Here is a 22075-nt window from a genome sequence, read left to right as displayed (position 1 = left end):
ACCGTTTTCCACATATTTCTTTAATATTAAGAACCTGTGACGAAGTGGTGCTATTATTTTTTTCGCAACTGTAAGTGCATTAGCATAAGATTTAGTTTAATAGTGCACGAAGCCACACGTTATCTAATTTAAGAGAGCAAGAAGCCACACGTTATCTAATTTAAGAGGGCACGAAGCCACAAAGTCAGTTATATGTTAAGAGAACTAGAAGTACAAAGAGAACTAAGAGACGAAGAGCAAGCACCGAACAAAGACGGCAGCCGCGCCGCTCCCACAAGCCAAGGAGCGAAAGAGACCACCAGCGACGCGAGCAGCTCTGCCGCCAAGTTTCCAGCAGCGCTGTCGCCGAAGTTTAAAGCAGCGCTCTCGCAGCAAAGTTTAAACCAGCGAAGTGATCGGACGCGAAAGTGACAAGTAACCAGAGTACTCACATCGAGGCGCTCCGCTACGGGTGAGCATGGCCGCCGGCCAACAATGGAACTGCTAGAACCTTTGGAACAAATAAAAGGACGAATAGATCGGGCCGCTGGACAATTCCCGGGCGCCGACTTGCGTACGCGCCGCTGGATTATTCCGGGAGCGGGCTTGAGCACGGGCCGCTGGACAATTTCCGGGCGCCGACTTGCGTACGCGCCGCTGGATTATTCCGGGCACGGACTGAGCACGGGCCGCTGGACAATTTCCGGGCGCCGACTCGTGTACGCGCCGCTGGATTATTCCGGGCCGGACAGAGGCTTTGGCCGCTGGAGCATTCCGGGCCACAGCAGTAGCCGCCGATAGCCCCGCTGGCTCCGCATAGTCCCTAACAATCCCACCTTGTTCGTTCCCCTCTAAGAAAACCCCAGACAAATCATTGGCGTCTTATGTCTTGGCCGTCTCAGACTGTTAAAAACTCTGGGCCGCTGAGGATCACCCCGGCCGTAGTAGCTTCTTTACATGGCGCCCGAGCACCTTTTTGGCAAGAACATTCTTCCGTATACCCTTTCGCGTACGCCCTTCGCTCATACCGGTATAGCTGTGGAATACCCAAGGAATCCTGCGTGATCCTACCAAGTGAACGTCCAAATCCTAACAAACCGTGCAACAACCGTACGCGCCGAATCAAATTTACACCTGGCCCTGCGAGGTCAACAAAACCCCTGATTGCCCGGTATTCAATTCTTGCAGCTAGTCAACCTTCTTGTGTCGTTTCCAGTTATTCGCGGCGTACCCACCAAATCATGGGCGTTACGTGGAGGCCATCCTCTGCGAGTTCGGTATTACTCCGGGCGGAACGGTAGAAGAGCAGCGTGCTTAACTGGTAGCGTTCGTCCGGAAGCCAGACAATTCCGAGGAGATCCAAGCCCGGCTGCGAGAACTGGAGAAAAGGTTCGGGAGTGCACCCACAGGGGACACCAAACTGCCCTCACCAATGCAACCGGACCCCGTTCTCAGCGTGCCCGTGCCGTCTACCTCCACACCGTCAGCGCCACTCACCCTCCTACTACCCCTTAGCCTTCTCCAGCCGCAGGGCGACACACGACACCGAAGACGGAAGAACCTTCTCGCACCGTGACCCACCAGGCCGACTCCAACCTGGGAACCACCTTGATCGACAGGATGATCAAGTGGGGCCTTTCGTTTGACGGAACAACGGACCCGCTGGGATTCATCGAGCAGATCGAGGAGCGCGCCGATACCTGCCGGATCGACCGGAAGTATCTGGCTCAAGCCCTGGTGGTACTACTAGCCGGCCGAGCCGAAAGCTGGTTCCGGACCAGCGGCCTCCAAGACACCAGCTGGGACAAAGTACGCCACGAATTTCTGGATTTCTTCCTGCCACCGCGCTACTATCAGCGGCTGGAGGACGAGATCAGGAACCACTTCCAGCGTCCCGACGAGCCTTTTAAGGAATACTTAGTGGACTTTCGACTACAAATGCGCCGTGCAGGATTCTCCCCGGACCGCGAGCTGGAGCGGATCTACGACAACATGCTCCCGGAGTACCAACTGTTTACCCGGAGACGGGATTTCCACACACTCACGGAGTTAACCCACTTGGTGGTCGACCACGAAGTGAAGCGTAGCCGAGGCAAAGACACCCAGGATTACCACTCTCCGAGCCCACGACCGATACCCGGGAACAACCAGATGACCGGGGCAGACCGGGTAGCTACGCGACGGACCTCATCGGCATCTCAGCCGGGGAATACACACCACGAATCCGTAAGCCGGAACGCCTGCACGGGCCCGAGCGCCACCTCTGTTCCTACGCCAAGCCCGGTCCACGTTCGTGACGCCTGTCGCAACTGCAGCCAGCCGGGACATTTTTCGGCAGAGTGCCAAAACCCACGCGTCCTCTTTTGTTGGGATTGCGGGCGGCGAGGACTCAGGACCATCGAATGCTGCCGGCGTCAAGCGTCGGGAAACGGGAACGGGCCTCGTCTGACCGGGAATCAGCCGGGGAACCCGTCCAACCCACGCAACCAGTAGGGAGTACCCTCCACCAACACCAGGGACGCATCCGAGCCACCATTATCATGGAGGGACGAAGATTTGGCGCCACCCTGGACACCGGAGCTACCCACAGCTTCATCAGTGAGAACTTAGCCCGTGAGTTAGGTAACCAGAGAAACATGCAGGACATCAGGATACAAGTTAAACTGGCCGACGGTACATGCCGAGAACTCACACGAGCCCTAGCCGCCAACATTCACCTCGGGATCAAACGGACACCCACTATCCTCCTAGTAATGTCGGAAGCCCTGGATGACGTACTCCTCGGAATGGATTTCCTCTGCGGAATTGGAGCCACTTTGCAGTGCGGGGGACAGACCCTCAGCCTACTACCGGACGCCCATACTGAGCCGCCTTGGGCCCGCACACGGGGCACCGCAACAAGCACCCGAGAACGCGAGACGAGCCCGGAAACCGCTCATGGAACCTCGGGAAACCAGCCCATGGAGCCACGCACCACCCACCGAGGGGAACCTTGTTCTACGCCTCGAGATCAGTCCCGGAGCACGGCCCCAGAGTCGAATCGTAATACCACCAACACGGCTTCGACGGGGGAAAGAGAGACCCCGCCCCTCTAAGGACGGTGTCCAAACCGGACTCGGACCCGCCTTCGACGGAAAGCCAGGCGAGTAGTTGGAACCACGTTCTGCCAGTAGTCGATGCCACCGCCGCGCAACGAACTCCCTTCCGTAACCCCAAGAAACGTGTCCGCTTCAGGAACCACGTCGAGGAAACGCCAGAGCCAGAGCCGAGCACGCCAGAACAGAGCAACCCGGACCAGAGTACCCCGGAGCAGAGCCCGTCAGAACAGAGTTTGCCGTGGTGTGGCATCATTAAAGCTGAGAGTCTTCCCGGGGTAGACAGAGACCCATCCAAAGCTAAGGAGTCCGAGAATCACGACTACCCAGAGTCGTGGGTAAAGGAGTTTCTGGAGCAAGAGCTAGCCAAGTTCAATGCCCTAGGAGGGATATCACATATCGCAGAGCACCGGATAATCATGCGCAACGACAGGCCCCTCAAGCAACGATATTTTCCCCGGAACCCGGCTATGAGGGCCATCATTGACCAGCAAATCGATGAGCTGCTGCGAGACGGGCGCATCGAACCGTCGAGGAGTCCGCACAGCGCACCCATTGTCATCGCGGCCAAAACGAATGGTGACGTTCGCATGTGCGTGGATTACCGCCAGCTAATGAGAACTCTGTGCCGGACGCCTATCCGCTCCCGAGAATTCAGCAAATCTTGGAGCGACTCCGGAACGCGAAGTTCATCTCGACGCTGGACCTAAAAAACGGGTACTGGCAAATACCAGTAGCCCCAGATAGCCGGGAGTGCACGGCTTTTACCGTCCCTGGCAGAGGATTATTTCACTGGCGGGTGATGCCGTTCGGCCTTCATTCTGCCCCCGCCACATTCCAGCGCGCCTTGGACACGGTTATCGGCCCGGATATGGAACCCCACGCGTTCGCATATCTCGACAACATCATCGTCATAGGCTCCACTCTAGAGGAGCACGTCGCCAACTTACAAGAAGTCTTCCGCCGTCTACGCCACGCGAACTTACGCCTCAACAGAGGGAAGTGCCATTTCTTCCAGCGCCACATCGTATATCTGGGTCACGTGATCAGCGAGGCCGGAATCCACACAGATCCGGACAAGGTCGCCGCGATCCGGGAACTCGACCCGCCGACATGCCTGAATTAACTCCGGAGATGCCTGGGAATCGCATCCTGGTATCGCCGTTTGGGGACAAAACCGCCGACGTTGTGGAACCCATGACAGCGTTGCTGAAGAAAGGCCGAAAGTGGGAGTGGACGCAAAGGCAGGATAATGCCGTTCAGGAGTTAAAGAACTTGTTGACGAAGGCACCAATCTTGGCCTGTCCCGACTTCGGGAAGAGGTTCGTTCTGCAGACCGACGCCAGCGAATTCGGCATAGGAGCCGTATTGACGCAGACCATCGACGGACACGAGAGGGTAATAGCCTACGCTAGTCACCGACTCAACCCGGCCGAGATGAATTACTCGGTGACGGAAAAAGAGTGTCTCGCTATCGTGTGGGCAGTTCGGAAGATGCGATGCTACATTGAGGGGTATCGTTTTGACGTTCTCACGGATCATCACTCGCTGAAATGGCTGAACTCCATTGACAACCCGACGGGCAGGATATCGCGCTGGGCCCTCGAGTTACAACAATACCAGTATGACGTCCACTACCGGAAAGGAGCCCAGAATCTAGTAGCCGACGCTCTTTCCCGCCAACCGCTGTCCATGGCACAACAAGCACAGGTACAAGGAGTCAAGTGCAGGTGGATCACGAGGATGCTTCAGAAGGTACAGACCGAACCCGCTAAGTTCCCGGATTACCACGAGGAAAATGGGCAATTATACCGACGCATCGGGTTACGACCAGAAGAAGAGGAGTATACACCATGGAAGCCGTGCGTAGGAACGGACTACCGGTCGCGAGTCCTCGAGGAATGCCATGACCATCCAACCGCCGGACACCTCGGGATCCGGAAGACCAGTAATCGCGTAGCCCAGCGCTATTATTGGCCGGGCCTGTTCCGTGACGTGGCCCGCTACGTACGCCACTGCACCAGCTGCCAGAAATACAAAGTGAGCCAGGAGAAACCAGCCGGGAAAATGTTTACGCGACAGGTTCAGGAGCCGTTTCACATCCTCTGCGCAGATTTCGTCGGCCCGCTGCCACGCTCAAAACAGGACAACACCATGCTCTTAGTGTTCCTGGATGCATTCAGCAAATGGATGGAACTGGTGCCCTTACGAAAGGCGACAGGAACCCAACTGGAACGCGCTTTTCGAGAGCGGATCCTGAGCAGATTTGGAGTACCAAGGACATTCGTCTGCGACAACGGCACGCAGTTTACGGGCCGGTCATTCCAGAACTTCTGTAAGTCTCTGGGCATGGAGCTGCAACACACGGCGCCGTACACGCCAAGGCAGAACCCGACGGAGAGGGCCAACCGAACGATCAAGACAATGATCGCCCAATACCTGGATGGAGGCCCGCAGAACGGATGGGACCAACTGTTGACGGAGATATCCCTAGCGATCAATAGCAGCGTTTCTGACACAACAGGATTCAGCCCGGCGTTGCTGATGCAAGGACGTGAACCTCGACTACCAAAGGCCTTGTACGACGAGGTTACACCTGGACGGGGCACGCCAGAGGTGGCCCCAACCGAGCGGAGCGAACAGCTGAGAAATATCTTCGACGCAGTACGAAACAACGCCGAACGCGCCGCAGCCGATCAAGGTCGCCATTACAACCTACGCCGACGAACCTGGAGGCCACCGGTGGGTTCCCTAGTATTGGTGAGACGCCACTCATTGTCCAACGCCGCCGAGGGATTTGCCGCAAAGCTAGCCGCCAGATACGATGGACCCTTCCGGGTCGCGAAGTTCCCTTCCCCGAATATCGTGCAGTTGCATATACCCGGGAGTCGCCGTCGACGAACTGCGAGCCTGAGCCAACTAAAGCCGTACCATGGCGAAGGGACAGATGTCGAGAGTACCAACATCGAGGACCTCGACTCCGATGGCGTCAACAACGTCAGCCGCGACGACGGGGACGACCATGCTGAGGGTATATACAGCGGGGCGCAGCTAAATGACGAGAGCACGAGACCTGAGCAACCACCACTATCCTGCATCACTAAACCAGGAGCCCACGCGGGTGATAAAGGAGGTCATGTTTTCGTAGGGGCCACTTGCTGACCGGCGCGCCTTTCCAACGCCCCGCCCCTCGGGGTAAAACATGTGAACCTTCCTTTCCCCTTCGTTCCGCGCTTCGCTAGGTAGGGTCCTACGAGAAGCACCCTCTAACACCACCTTTGTATTTTTTTTCACAGCCACGCAACGCCAGCGCCAGGGATCCACGCCACGCCAACGCCAGGGATCCACGCCACACAAGCGCCAGGGATTCACGCAACGCCAGCGCCAGAGATCCACGCCACGCCAACGCCAGGGATCCACGCAACGCAAGCGCCAGGGATTCACGCAACGCAAGCGCCAGGGATTCACGCCACGCCAACGCCAGGGATCCACGCCACACAAGCGCCAGGGATCCGCATAACGCCAGCGCCATTAACCGCGCAATTAAAAAGGAACGCAAAAGAAGCCAAGTAACCCGCAAGAAGTGCATAAGACCAGAACGAAGATCCTATGGCCAACGAAGGAACCCGACGAGTCCACCCACCCCATTCTAACCCGTGGTCGGACGATCGACCACCAACGCAAGCTACGATCAGGACCGAGATGGCCGGACGCATTATACCGGATTCTACTGACGACGATGCGCAACGGGGAACCTCTGGCACGAGCCCGCCGCCAGGAGGCGACTGGTCGTGGCTGTCCACCACCATTGAAGAAATACGAGGGAGCCTTCACTTGGGTGAGAGTCATGGTCCCCACACTGGCGACGACCAAGCCGGACCACTGTACAGTTTCCGGTTGTTCGGAGACCGCCGGCCACCCCCGGGCCAAGGCGAATGCGAAGACAATGTACCACCGGATGGTCGTTTCGGCCCGCTGCGAACAGAACTAACCCCACCACGGCCACGGGAGCCCCGAGGGCCTAGTCGAGCACGCCGCGGATGAAGGCAGGTCCCCGACTCCAGGGCCGAGCTCATCTCCAGCGACGAGACAGGGTCGGAGCCAGACGATCGCATGGACGACAACGATGACAGCAATGCCACCGAGACCGAGGTCTCCACGCTGGAGGAGTGCTCCCTGCCCACCAGTGAAAGCGACACAATTGTAATCCTCGACTCCGAAGACGACAGGCCACCACCCTAGACCGCAAGCGCCCCCAGCAGTCCACCGAGGACTCCACCGCCCTCCTACGAAGAGATCTTCGGACCGGGACCATACTCGCCACCCCCGGACACCGGGCGACTCCCAGTGCGATGCGCAGCCAGTCAGGCGCAAGGGACGCAGCGACTCCGACGGCCTACGCCCAACGAAACTGCTGCCGACACCGCCCGCCGCAGAGCAGAGGAACTCAGCGACGAATTGGGCACCACGTCTTCCTCACTATGGAGAAGAGGCGGAAATCGGCCACCAACCCCACCCATTGCTAGGCGAGGGCACATATGTACTACCTGCAAAAGAAAGAAGACTTTCGGGAAAGTTTAATCGCGATAGCTTTAAAACTGAGAGACTAGTTCGCATAGAAACGGACAGACGGACAGACAGACAGACGGACAGACGGACATGGCTAGATAGACTCGGCTATTGGTGCTGATCAAGAATATATATACTTTATGTGGTCGGAAACGTCTCCTTCACTGCGTTGCAAACATCTGAGTAAAATTATAATACCCTCTACAAGGGTATAACAAGAGAGAACGCTGTACTCGGGTTGGTGTCCCGACTAATAACCGTAACTCAGCTAAAGGGAGTGCGAGGGAGATAGATATATAAATTTTGATTGCGTATAACATTTTAATGATTTGAAAAATGTCTTCTACATTTCGATAGGTATAAATATACACAACAAAATTGCATTTATACCTCTCGGAAATCTTTAAAGATGTGGGCGCAGGACCCAATATTAAATCGTTAGTGGGCGATTGTGGGCGTTAGAGGGGGCGTGGCGCTCGGCTAAAACAAACTTGCGCTGCGTAGGAAGCCAAAGAATATGTGTGGAAAATCTCAACCTTCTAGCCTTCTAGCCTTCTAGCGTTCATACAGACGGACATGGCTAAATCGACTCGGTTAGTGCCCTGATCAAGAATATATATACTTTATGGGGTCGGAAACGCTTCATTTTAGCTGTTACATACTTTTGCACGAATCTAATATACCCTTTTACTCTACGAGTAACAAGTATAATGACTTGCTTATCAGTAGTCTAGTTCACAGCCCTGATATTTTCACAGCTTTTTACAATTGTTCCTATGGAAGCTTTAAGATATAGACGTCCGATCGGCAAGCGCTATTACCCTGATCAACGTATGCGTTAATAAATAAAACTGGGAAAAATTGATGTCAATAGCTTTTACACTGCGCGAATTATCCTGACAAACATAACACTAGTTATACGTACGAGGGTGGTCCAATAAGTACTTAGCCTCCAAAAGAAAAACAAAAATTTTGGAATAGTGGCGATTTATTTCTTAACATAATCTCCTTATAGCTGGATACACTTGACCCAACGATGCGCCAACTTCTTTAACCCGTCTGAAAAATACGTTTTCGCGAGGTCTGCAAAATAGGCCTCTGTGGCGGCGACGACCTCCTCATTCGACGCAAACTTTTGTAAAGCGAGAGACTTGAGACTTGACCCACGCGGTTTTTTAACATGCGTACTGTCTGAGCTATCTCGCGTATCTTCAATCGGCGGTCTGCCAAAACGAGATCGTGGACTTTTTGGACTTTTAATTTCGCTGCGCGATTTCCCTTAAAAAAGAATCGAATCATAGACCGATATTGCTCTTTCTTCATTTTTCTAAAATCCGCGGACACGTATGATGCCACACGCTGGCAAAACAAAACTACTAGTCCGATTCGGTTGAAATTTCGACAGTAGCCGTCTAATAGAATGTACTACACGATAGAAAAGTTTTCTTGCGATAGTGGCGCCATCGGGCGGTGAGGCTAAGTACTTATCGGACTGCCCTCGTATCTACTGCACAATGCGTGATAGGCGGGTGCCGTTATCTTGCTATCACTTTCACAATTCATATTTTCAGTACATAAAATATAGCAGTGATAACAAGAATTGTATGTTCCGTATCTGTTCCTGATTCGAAGCTTAAACGGCCAGGCTCATCGAAGAACATTTGAAATTTTATATTCGTGCATTTTGTGGGCATAGAGCGAAAGCCTTTAATCTCTACAGCGGTATCCATGCACGTTTATGTTTACTATAACCTTGGTTAAACTAGACTTACCCGCAGCCGTGAAGATGTTAAATAACTCAACCACTTGCGGTTGGTTGACTTTCCAGGAGATTTTGATGTTTTTAAGAGTACCTAGGACCATAGGCGATATATCAAAAAGGCCCCACAACGTGGCGGGCATTACAGCCCCGCTACGAATGCGGATCAGCGGTGTGCGTATCTCCACTCCTTTAAGGGCAACAACATGTAACTCCACCAAGTCTTGGGAGACAACCTCGTCCTTTCCGGTGACGGGGTTTTTTAAAAGGCATTTGCCGAAGATCTTGCTGGTTCCCACCTGAAGGGCCGTAATAATGTCTGACCTTATACCTGCGAATAAGACGTTAAAGGATTACCCCGTTGTCAGCCGGTACACAACAAATTAACTCACTTGCTACATTTTCCTTTTCCACTGTATATACCATATTGGTATTTGGGTTTGGACCGCCTTGGTAATAGATCTGAATACTACTGCCCACAACGAGAGTGAAATCGCGCGGATAGAGACGAATTGGGTTAAAGACCTGAACATTGAGCGGCTCACTTGATACCTGCTCCGCGGACTTTCCGGACTGAAAAACTATCTTAGTTTCGCCGACGTTGTTTCCCGTGATGGTATAGCGGATCTCTCCTGGCCCTAGGTTGTCCTGCTCACCTAAGCGCACGCTCAGTATACTTTGGTCCCAGACCAACACGGATAGATCGTACACACTTAGTTTGCTGCGATCCACGAGCAAGAGTTTTTCGTTGGTGTCAAAGAGTCTGACGATCGCTTCTATTCGAGTAGTGCGTTCCAGACGGTCCATGCTGGCTACTTCAATGGCCCCGATTCCCACAACGGAGACGGACAGATAGCTGGGTTCGTTCGTCAAACAGCGGTCGGTCAATTCAAGACGCACATGGCCAAAATTCAGTGGCTTTAGCAATAGGAGGCGTGATTTTTCATTGTACTCAACCTGAACGATGCCCGCCTCGGAGATCTCTAACTGCAAGTAACCACTCCCTTGAGCGATGGGTATGTGTTCGCTGTAGTCCGAAGCCAGAAAGATGCTCACGTGATCTTTTGGCAATAATGTGCTGTTAACGGTGTGGAATCGTATCTCATTTTCAATCAGAGGAGTACTTAGTAGGCCCGTATTAGGCTGCAAAAAAATATTAAAAGATAGATTACACAGCACCACAAAATGAATTTTTATATTATTTTATTTAATATATTTTTATACCCTTGTAGAGGGTATTATAATTTCAGTCAGATGTTTGCAACCACATAAAGTATATATATTCTTGATCAGCATCACTAGACGAGTCGATCTAGCCATGTCCGTCTGTCCGTCTGTCCGTCGGTCCGTCTGTCCGTCTGTCCGTTTCTATGCGAACTAGTCTCTCAGTTGTAAAAATATCGCGATGAAACTTTCCCGAAAGTCTTCTTTCTATTGCAGGTAGTACATATGTCGGAGCGAGCCGAATCGGACCACTATATCTTAAGGCTCCCATAGGAATATTGAAAGATATATAAGAAAATTCATTGTTACTTTGTAGGAGTTAGGCGTTTTAATTCTTGACTCTTTAAAAACAAAATTCAAAAATAGAAACGCTAAATCTGGAATCCCTGGAACAGCACCGAGTGAGCATTACTTTATCTGCAAGGGTATATAAGCTTCGGCTGGCCGAAGGTAGCTTCCTTTCTTGTTATACCCTTGCAGAGGGTATTATGATTTCAGTCAGAAGTTTGCAACGCAGTGAAGGAGACGTTTCCGACCCCATAAAGTATATATATTCTTGATCAGCATCACAAGACGAGTCGATCTAGCCATGTCCGTCTGTCCGTCTGTCCGTCCGTCTGTCCGTCTGTCCGTTTGTCCGTCTGTCCGTCTGTCCGTCTGTCCGTCTGTCTGTTTCTACGCAAACTAGTCTCTCAGTTTTTAAGCTATCAGCTTTAAACTTTCCCAAAAGTCTTTTTTCTATTGCAGGTAGTATATAAGTCGGAACCGACCGGATCGGACAACTATATCTTATAGCTCCCATAGGAAGGAAACGTTAAAAAATTCTAGCTTCGGTGTTTTTTGAAATAAGACCTTCTACTCTTGGAAATAGTATTTTTTAAATACTTTCTTACTTTCTAATACAATATATTAAAAATCGGACGACTATATCATATAGCTGCCATAGGAACGATCGGAAAATGAATGGGAAAATAATAGGAAATAAATTTTAGATTTTTTTTTTTATACCCTTGTAGAGGGTATTATGATTTCAGTCAGAAGTTTGCAACGCAGTGAAGGAGACGTTTCCGACCCCATAAAGTATATATATTCTTGATCAGCATCACAAGACGAGTCGATCTAGCCATGTCCGTCTGTCCGTCTGTCCGTCTGTCCGTCCGTCTGTCCGTCTGTCCGTCTGTCCGTCTGTCCGTTTGTCCGTCTGTCCGTCTGTCCGTCTGTCCGTCTGTCCGTCTGTCCGTCTGTCCGTCTGTCTGTTTCTACGCAAACTAGTCTCTCAGTTTTTGAGCTATCGGGATGAAACTTTCCCAAAAGTCTTCTTTCTATTGCAGGTAGTATATATGTCGGAGCCGACCGGATCGGACAACTATATCTTATGGCTCCCATAGGAACAATCGGAAAAAAAAAACTTTAAAAAATTCTAGCTTCGGTGTTTTTTGAAATATTACCTTCTACTTTTGGGGATGTTATTTTTTAAATATATCTGAATTTCGAATTAATTAGTTAAAAAATCGGACTACTATATCATATAGCTGCCATAGGAACGATCGGAAAATTAATGGAAAAGTAATAGGAAATAAATTTTAACTTCTTTGGATTTTATTGTATTATCTTCTACTCTAGGATATGACTCTTTTTAAATATTTCCGAATTTCAATTTTAATTTAATCAAAATCGGACGACTATATCATATAGCTGCCATAGGAACGATCGGAAAATTAATGGAAAAGTAATAGGAAATAAATTCTAGCTTCTTTGGTTTTTATTGTATTATCCCCTACTCTAGGATATGACTCTTTTTAAATATTTTCGAATTTCAATTTTAATTTGATCAAAATCGGACGACTATATCATATAGCTGCCATAGGAACGATCGGAAAATTAATGAGAAATATTAGAAAATTGAACATTTTTGCGATTTGTAAATTAATAGGAATGATCTGCAAGGGTATATAAGCTTCGGCTGGCCGAAGCTAGCTTCCTTTCTTGTTTTTTATATATTATATATTTTTTTTATTTTGATTCGGCCAGCCGAAGCTTATATACCCTTATAGATAAAGTAAATACTTAAGTTTAATGTTCACTCAATCGGTGCAGTTCCAGGGATTCCAGAATCTGCGAGCCTCTTTATAATGTTTCTTTTCAGTTGTCATAAATCAAAACACCTACATCCTACAAAGTTACAATGAATTTTCTTATATTTGTTTGATTAAACCTATGGTAGCCTTAAGATATAGTGGTCCGATCCAGTTCGCTCCGACATATGTAATACCTGCAATAGAAAGAAGACTTTTGGGAAAGTTTCATCACGATAGCTTTAAAACTGAGAGACTAGTTCACATGGAAACGGATAGACAGACACGGTTAGATGGTATCGGCTATTGGTGCTTATCAAGAATATATATACTTTATGTGGTCGGAAACGTCTCCTTCACTGCGTTGCAAACATCTGACTGAAATTATAATACCCTCTGCAAGGGTATAAAAATATTCGAAAGCACAATGTTTTTAGATGAAACTACTCCAAAAGTCTTTCCCAAGGGTCGAGAGTAGTTTTTACTTGGCAACAACAGCAAAAGGCATGTAAAGTTAACTTTAAATTGTTGCTTAAGTTGGGTAGCCATGCCAAATTAAAAAAAAAATAGTTATTGGCCACTATGTTAATTTATTTGATTTTTTTGTTAACTGGTTGAAATAAGTTGTGTCCTTTCCTTTGGGTTTTTTTTTTGTAATTGATTCATAAAATTATTAAACTCTAATTTGTATCATCATTTACTGTGTTTATACGATGCCGAATTCACGCTATCATTTCACGCTTTCGGCCGATTCGTGCTTGTATAAGCGCCATTTCGTGAATTCGGCAACACACGAAAGTTAACTATGAGCTCAGCCCAGAAGCGTGATTTCGTGATAAGCAATCTGGTAGCTCTGTAAAAAATGGTCGACGTTGCCAGATCGCTAGAAATTGAAGGCCTTTTATGGGCTATTTCTCTAATCAGTGGTCCCCATCAGCTGAGAGTGAATAAAAGCATGAATTCTAGGCTGTCGTATAAACAGGGGCTATTTCTATATCGCGCTTTCAAGAAATCGTGATACCTATCGTATAAACATAGTAATTGATGTACTCTGCGTTTAAATTATTTTGATAACATGTTTTGTTTGGTTTTTATGGGCTGTTAAAGTGTTTGGTGTAGACTGGCTGAAATAAGCTGTGAACCACTGTAATTATTGTTACTATTGTACATAAGAGTATATAACAAAACCGTAAAAAAAAATCGTAATTGAACATGCACAAGTGTACGAGTGACGGGTATAAAAACTACTTTTTCTAAGGTATGGAGAGAAATCTTCAATATTTATGTATGGGTCGAAAATTGGGAGGACCTTTGGTCTGGATAACTCTCAAAATGGAATCTTTTAGTCTATATTTAACCAGAAAAAGTTTGAAAAGGTTAAGTTTGACCATTGGAACCAAAAAATTCGATGGACACCATAATTATGAAACAATATAGTGATACTCGATGTATCATGTGTACGAAAAAAAATACCACGCGTCCTTGATCCTCCTTTTAGGGACTTACCGTTCATTTTCTGAAATATAGTATATTTTTCGACTTTTTGCGATTGTTTCATAATTATTTTTAATTAATTAATTTAATAATTAATTTTGTTACATAAAATTACAGAAAATTCATTGTAACTTTGTAGAAAGTAGGCGTTTTTATTTTTGACTACTTAAAATCAAAATTAAAAAGGCACGCTGAATCTGGAATCCCTGGAACTGCACAGAGTAAGCATTAAAATATAGGTATTTTCTTTATCTGCAAGGGTATATAAGCTTCAGCTGGCCGAAGCTAGCTTCCATTCTTGTTTTTTTACTTAAATTGGTAGAATAACTATTTAAAAATGTGCCATAAAAGTTTCACGAAGAAATTCTACCTATTTTGGAACTTATACCAGGATGACGGCGCCCACCTTTCTTGTGCAGTAGATATTATTCCATTACTTTAAATGCCCTTTTCTCGAAACCATGTTTTTCTCAGCTGCGGATTGTGTATCTCAAAAAGTAATGCTTCGATCATCATGCTGCTTTTACAGAAATGTTTGTAATAAAGTTGCCCACTGTCTGAACCTACTTTATGTATAAATTTGTACGTTGAAGTTTTTTTGTAAAGAAAAAACAACAAGAAAAGTATGAAAAAGAAAAATGGATTTTTGACTTTGAAAGAGTGCCACATTGCAACCTGTGGACGATACAAAGGCCTGACAAAAAAAATTCTTACGGGCGCCATTTTAAAAGATAAAACAAAAAAATTAAATTGGTTTAAATTATATAAGAACTATTAATTAACATGCCAAGTTGCGAAGTTTCAGCACCAACCCTTATTGGTTAAAACAAATCACGAAAAACTAATTTCCGCAAAACAACAATATATTGTCTTATGCCATCTACTTAAGAAATATAAAAAAAAAAAATTTTTTAAATATTCCTAAAATTCTTATTGCTTGCATTTTGTGCAAGGAAGAACATAATTTGGACTCATGCAAAATTTGGTACGATCAAACTGATGTCAAATCGCGATGGGACATTGTGAAAGAGAACCGTTTGTGCTTTGCATGCCTTAAATATAAGCATAACATGCAGATTTGCAGAAACAAGCAAACTTGCTGAATTCAAGGCTGCCATCATTCACATTATGTTAGTCTACACAATTCTACACACTTTAAGCTTCCTCTACCCACGGATTCGAGGCCCTTTCTCAATTCCATACCTATTTAAAATCATCCCAGTTAATTGGAAAAATGGAAACATTCGCCATAGTTGACGACGGAAGGGCAGTAACCTTGTTGGAGGAAGTTATCGCAGAGCAATTGGGCTTAAAAGGTAAACAATATGATAACAAAAAGATTGTTGAAATGTCAAAAAGGGTTATGGCCCAGGCCAGCAAAAGTGAAAAGACAGCAATGCAGAAACATTTCACGTACATTTCGTGGAAACTGATACCAAAGGGCAGGAGGTAGTTACCGAGTTCGTGGAATCTGATAATGTTGGATTGAATAATTTGCCTCCAATAGAATCCGTTGATGATATCAGAGCAAAGAAGCTATTGACCGAAAAAACAATTCGATTGGAAAAATGTTTTGAAATAGGATGTCCAAGGAAGGAAAACGTAATTAACGCGACTAACAGTTATAGGTTGGCGGAAGTAAGGTTACATGGGATCGAGAGGAAAATGAACGCTAACCGAGAGTTTGCTAAAAAAAATACAAAACGGAAATGTCCAAATATCTCTCAAAAGACTTCGCTCGATAACTCTGAAATTAGTGGCTCTTCCATTCCTGTATGGTACATACCTCATTTCGCGGTACAAACAATACACAAAAAATGCCAAATGGTGGCCATTCTTATGCAGTTCACACAAAACAAAACCGGTGTGACGGCAGATAAACGGGAAATGTTTTCCCAAATAAAGGTGCACGAAACTGATCAACACGCACAACGCTTTTTATGGAGAGATGGAGACTCGACTCAGCCAATTCGACATTATGCTATGACTCCCTTAATAAATGGCGCCATATGCTCGCCATTTTGCGCCGATTATGTCAAGAATCACAATGCTCAAGAGTTTAGAGAACAATTTTTAAGGGTAGTAGATGCTATTGCTGAACATCATTACGTGGATGATATTGTCATAAGTTTTACTTCAGAGGAGGAAGGCATCGAAATCTGTAAACAGATTGTGGAGGTACATCATTGTGGAGGTTTCGAACTACGAAATTTTTGTTCAAATTTCGCCACATTGCACACTGGTCGAAATGACCAATTTTTTTTGCATAAATTCCAAAAATGTTCACAGAGCGCTGAAACTTGGCACATTTGATAGTAAGATTATTATAAAGATATATAGAAGTTATCAGTTTGATCTGGCCACGCCTACTCTTACCGCCCATATTTTGCAAAGCGTAGTGTTAACTAAATGAGTAAAAGAAAGGTATTTTTTTTGGCGTTCTTAATATTAGAAAACAATTATATTTTAGTAAGTTACATAACTATCTCTACATTTTTAATTTTCCACTGCTTCCAGCTCAAAAGAAAATTGACTATCAGAGTCGGAGTCAAAATCACCCTCTTCATCTTGAGTATTATTTACGTAGCTTGGGGTTTCTAAAAGTCCCAACAATTCCTGTGGCAGAACTTTTTTCACATTTTGATTTGACCTTTTGCTGAGATAAAGGCTAGATAAGAGGGGATCAGAAGAGTCCATGGATCTATGAAACACATCCATCATGTTATTCAGCCTTGAATTCTGTCGTGCATGAGATCGCCTATAACTTTTATAAAATTTGTTTCGCGCTTCTGGTGCGCTTTCTCCCAGGCAGCCGACAGGCACTACAGAAGATTCTATTATCTGTGCTCCATGTATTAAAATTTTGTGGATTGTTGATGACATGGGATACCATGGAAATTTGGCTATATAGAGTTTTGCGGTCGTTGCGCAATAATCTTGAAATTTTGCAGTATTTATTGCAAACTCACAAGATATGGCCATTAAAATATTTTTAAGTCTGTTTAGCAAATTTAGATCAAAATCTAGAATCGATGCCAATAGCTCTATATCTGCAAACGCCTTCCTTGCGGTATTGCCATCATTTGTGTTGCCGCTACCGCTTTGTTTTGGCTTATCTACCAATAACCCCATTTCTTCTCGCATTCTCTTCTGTATATACTGCTTTCTATCTGATAACAATAATTTATCTTCAGAATTTCGAATTTGCCATTTACAAATGCCAACTCTGTACGAGATGTGTAAAACAAACTCAAAGAATCTTATCCACGCATGAAGTGGACTCACACCATATTGTACGCTTCCTGGTTTTGTCTTAAATGTTGGTGAGTGTATGTCGCCGATTTCCATAAACTGTTTTGGGCTGGCACCGCATATAGGACATTTCTGACAAGATTTTGTATCTGTCAACACATTTAGGACCTTTCCATCAATTAAGGTCATGTGCAGATCGAACGTTACAGTCACTTTTTGTTTTTTACCAATTGGATATTCCAAAGGTGCCAAACTTTTTATTTGTGTATCCAAGTCTTTTTTTTCTGCAAGAATGTGTTCTGTAGTTTATTTTAAGAGGTCTGCAGAACCTTACAAACTGCGGGTTTCGGTTCATCCATAGTACAGTTCCATTATAATCTAATAGTTTAAGTGGAATTATAGTTGTGACAAATAAAGCGTGATAACTGGAAGTCGGTTCTTCATCTTTAAATCTTTGTTTGTACATACTCTGACCAGTAGACCCGTCAAACCTATAACTTACTATTAATTTCACCTCAGTTATTGATTCATGTTGAATAAAAACTTCTTCCTGCATTTGTAGAATTCTACTGGCAGTGTGGTTAAGCAAGTTTTGCAAACTAACTCTACGTGTTCTTGCCTTTATTATGGGAAAAACGCGTTTAGCTCCGAAGAAACTGCTTTCTATTCATAGATTGTAACTGCAAGCTGCCATTCTTGGGGTTCGATTAAATCGCCTGATACATGAACACCTTAGGCGCTGCCACTCGTTTGAGCAATTTTCAAAAAATATGTAACGACAGTCCTTGGATACTTGGTCCAAGCTTCTTGAAATCAGACTGGCCACAGATGATTGTCATAGCCTCATCGGAACCTTTGGAAGAGGTTCAATCGATTCTATTCTTACAGTATTCTGAAGCGCGATGTGGCCTGGGTAATGTGTGCGAAAAGAATCTGGCTTAAACTTGCATCCAAGGGAGGATCTTTGACTGCCGACGAACTATCTGATGCCGAAATCGAGATATGTAGACTGGTCCAGCAAGAGGCATACGCAAATGACATCACGTCATTGCTAAACAACAAAGTGCTGTCATAGGATAGACTTTATAGACTTTCGCCTTACATATATACAGATGGCCTCTTGCACCTAGCGGGTCGAATAGATAAGGCATCATATCTACCGAGCTCGAGACGACGACCTATTCTACTTCCGAGGAATCAAAACAAAGTGTCCACCCTCATCATGAGATACTTTCATGTAAAATATCATCATCTAAATCAGGCGGTTATAATCAACGAAAGTCGACAAAAGTTTTGTATTCCGCCCGCCAGGAAATTGCTCAACAAAGTAACGCGCGAATGTTCTAGATGTATCATATACCGAGGATTACCGCAAACCCCACAGATGGGTCAATTGATACCCGATCGGCTGACTCCCTACAGGAGGCCATTTACACATACAGAGGTGGATTTGTTTGGTCCACTAACCGTATCAGTCGGTCGCCGCCACGAAAAGCGCTATGCAATTATCTTTACTTGCATGACATGCAGAGCAACTCGTCTTGAACTAGCTGCGTAAGAGTACACCTGTAATTATTTTAAGCGATTCGTACACATAGATCATTGCGGACCAATTGATGCAGGAAGATCTCAGAAGCATTTGTTTGTTGTTATAGATGGGTTGACCAAATTTATAAGACTGTATCCGACGAGGACAACAAAGACCAAAGAAGTTATAGTAGCTTTATCAGATTATTTTCGTGCTTATAGTAGACCAGTATGCATTGTGTCAGACAGGGGTAGCTGTTTCACATCAGAAGAATTTGCGGAATTTTTAAATAAACTTTGTATAAAACATGTTAAAATTGCAACGGGATCTCCGCAAGCCAATGGCCAAGTAGAAAGGGTAAATCGGAGTTTGGGCCCAATGATAAACAAATTTCATATGTACTAATAAGGAGCTCAAGGATCATGACAGTTTGTTGGATTTCGGTGCCATAGCGGACGAAGCGGCTCAAAGGTGTATAAGTGTATCTTTAACTGCCCACTTCAACCTAACGTCGGTGGGTGTTGGGAAAGGTTAATTCAAATCATAAAGGGATTGTTGAAGAAAACTTTACGCGATATTTACCCACGAGTTGAGACCCTACAGTCAGTATTGATAGAAGCGGAAAACATTTTAAATGCGCGACCTTTAACTGAAATACCCTTAACACATGGGGCAGAAGAGCCTTTGACACCGAACCACTTTCTAATGGAATGTACAAGTTCAACGCAAACCCCACAACCACCGAACGAAGCTATTTGCCTAAGGAAGCAATGGAGGATCACTCAAGCCCTTAAGGATCGCTTATGGAAGAGGTGGATAGTCGAATATCTCCCTCAACTTATGTGTATAACTAAATGGCATCAGAAGACAACCCCATTTCAAGTTGACGACTTAGGACTTGTTATGGACGCCACTTCACCGAGAAGTACTTGGAAAAAAGGAAGAATCATAAAGGTGTTTGTCGGGAAGGATCAACAAGTTCGTTCTGCTGAAGTCAAAACTGAAGACAGCGTGCTACGTCGACCAACATCCAAGTTAATTAAACTTCAGTTAAGTGGTGAATCCTAGGACGATTCACGGGGAGGGAGGATGTAAGGATTTGGTATTTAATTTAAGAACAAGAAAGAAAGCTAGCTTCGGCAAGCCGAAGATTATATACCCTTGCAGATCATTCCTATTAATTTACAAATTGCAAAAACATTAAATTTTATTAATTTCACATTAATTTTCCGATCGTTTCTATGGCAGCTTTATAATATAGTAGTCCGATCTTTTTAAAATTAAAATCGAAATTCGGAAATATTTAAAAATACTCATATCCCAGAGTAGAAGAGAATGTAATAGATAATTTATATAATATAATTTTTTTCATTTAATTTTTCGACCGTTCCTATGGCAGCTATATGATTTTTTAAATATGTAATTCCAAATTCAGAATAATATAAAAAACAAGAGAGAACGCTATAGTCGGGTTGGTGTCCCGACTACCTAATACCCGTCACTCGGCTAAAGGAAGTGCGAGGGAGATGGATATATAACATTTTTTCGATTGCGTATAACTTTTTAATGAATGTCTTCTACATTTTGATAGGTATAATTATACACAACAAAATGGCATTCATACTTCTCGGAAATCTTTAAAAGTGTGGGCGCCAGACACATCTTAAAATTGTTAGTGGGCGATTGAGGGCGTTAGACGGGGCGTGGCGCTCGGCTAAAATAAACTTGCGCTGCGTAGGAAGCCCAAGAATATGTGTGGAAAATCTCAACCTTCTAGCTTTTGTAGTTTCCGAGATCTCAGCGTTCATACGGACGGACAGACGGACATGGCTATATCGACTCGGCTAGTGACCCTGATCAAGAAAATATATACTTTATAGGGTCGAAAACGCTTCCTTCTCCCTGTTACATACTTTTGCACGAATACAATATACCCTTTTACTCTACGAGTATTTTAATAAACACCGAAGATAGAATTTTTTAACGTTTTTTTTCCGATCCTTCCTATGGGAGCTATAAGATATAGTTGTCCGATCCGGTCGGTTCCGTCTTATATACTACCTGCAATAGAAAGACGACTTTTGGGAAAGTTTCGTCCCGATAGCTCAAAAACTGAGAGACTAGTTTGCGTAAAAACAGACAGACAGACAGACGGACATAGCTAGATCGACTGGTCTAGTGATGCTGATCAAGAATATATATACTTTAAGGGGTCGGAAACGTCTCCTTCACTGCGTTGCAAACTTCTGACTAAAATCATAATACCCTCTGCAAGGGTATAAATATATGTACTATTTTCGGTATTTTGATTCGCAATGAAAAGGAAAGAAATTTGATTTGTAATGAGCTGGTCATACTGGCAATGCACACTGGACCAGAAAGTTAATTTTTTAGCCAAAAATCTGTAATCTCTTTTCTAGGACAGTTAGAAGGATGCATTTTTTTGCGTTTTTTTCTTAAAAGATTGAACTTTTCAACGAATTAAAAGTAAAATTTCTTGTAATTTTATATGATAATCCAAACCAAAGTCGGAAAATTATACGTTTTTTTCGGTTTATTATTTTTAAAAAAATAACTAGAAGGCGCACTTAATCCATTTTCACTCACGATAAAGCATGAGATAAAACAAACTAAAAAAAATTAACATCGCAAAAAATATTATGTCGTTTAAGATTTATGAACCGTTAAAAACCGCAACTTTTGGAGGCTCCCACATCAACGTTAATCAAACAATCTATTTAAAAACTATTTCTTTTTTTTTTGTTTTCACATAAGATTTTTATAATCAAATTATTTAAAAAAAATTGATTTAAAAATATTTTTTTTAATTTGTTTAATGTTAATTGGACATATGCTGAAGTCATAATAAATGTATGCTACATTTATATTTGCATAGTCCAGATAAGTCATATTTTAGTTCTCATCTGTAAGAAGTATAAGAAAGTACAAGAAATGCTGCATACCTTTGGGCATACTTAAGTCCTCCCATAAATCCCTTAATCCCACTGCCGGGCATTTCGCCTCTGCGCTGTAATTTCCTGTTTAATAGTTTTCGGATCTAAACTATATAGATTTCGAAAATACCATGATCGATTAGTGT

General features: G+C 44.9%; 1 protein-coding gene and 1 non-coding gene across 4 annotated transcripts in view; both read right to left on the bottom strand.

Annotated features, from left to right (window-relative positions):
* Gp210 (nucleoporin 210) overlaps positions 1-22075 on the bottom strand; it is a 268597-nt gene that overhangs the window by 220063 nt on the left and 26459 nt on the right. For all 3 annotated transcript variants that reach the window (XR_011418170.1, XM_044392729.2, XM_044392730.2), the window contains exons 4-5: positions 9795-10545; positions 9416-9733 (exon numbers count right to left, since the gene is read on the bottom strand). Coding sequence is in view for 2 of the 3 variants with exons in the window: in XM_044392729.2 (XP_044248664.1) it covers positions 9416-9733; positions 9795-10545 (1069 nt within the window). In the remaining variant the exon portion in view is untranslated. The remainder of the gene's footprint in view (positions 1-9415; positions 9734-9794; positions 10546-22075) is intronic.
* Positions 9242-9381, bottom strand: LOC123002623 (small Cajal body-specific RNA PsiU2-35.45). The gene has a single exon (XR_006412214.1). It is a non-coding gene; the product is annotated as a small Cajal body-specific RNA PsiU2-35.45 (non-coding RNA).

Source organism: Drosophila takahashii, chromosome 2R, assembly GCF_030179915.1.
Source record: "Drosophila takahashii strain IR98-3 E-12201 chromosome 2R, DtakHiC1v2, whole genome shotgun sequence".
In the NCBI taxonomy this organism is placed as follows: Eukaryota; Metazoa; Arthropoda; class Insecta; order Diptera; family Drosophilidae; genus Drosophila; species Drosophila takahashii.
This window is presented reverse-complemented; position numbering and strand designations above follow the sequence as displayed.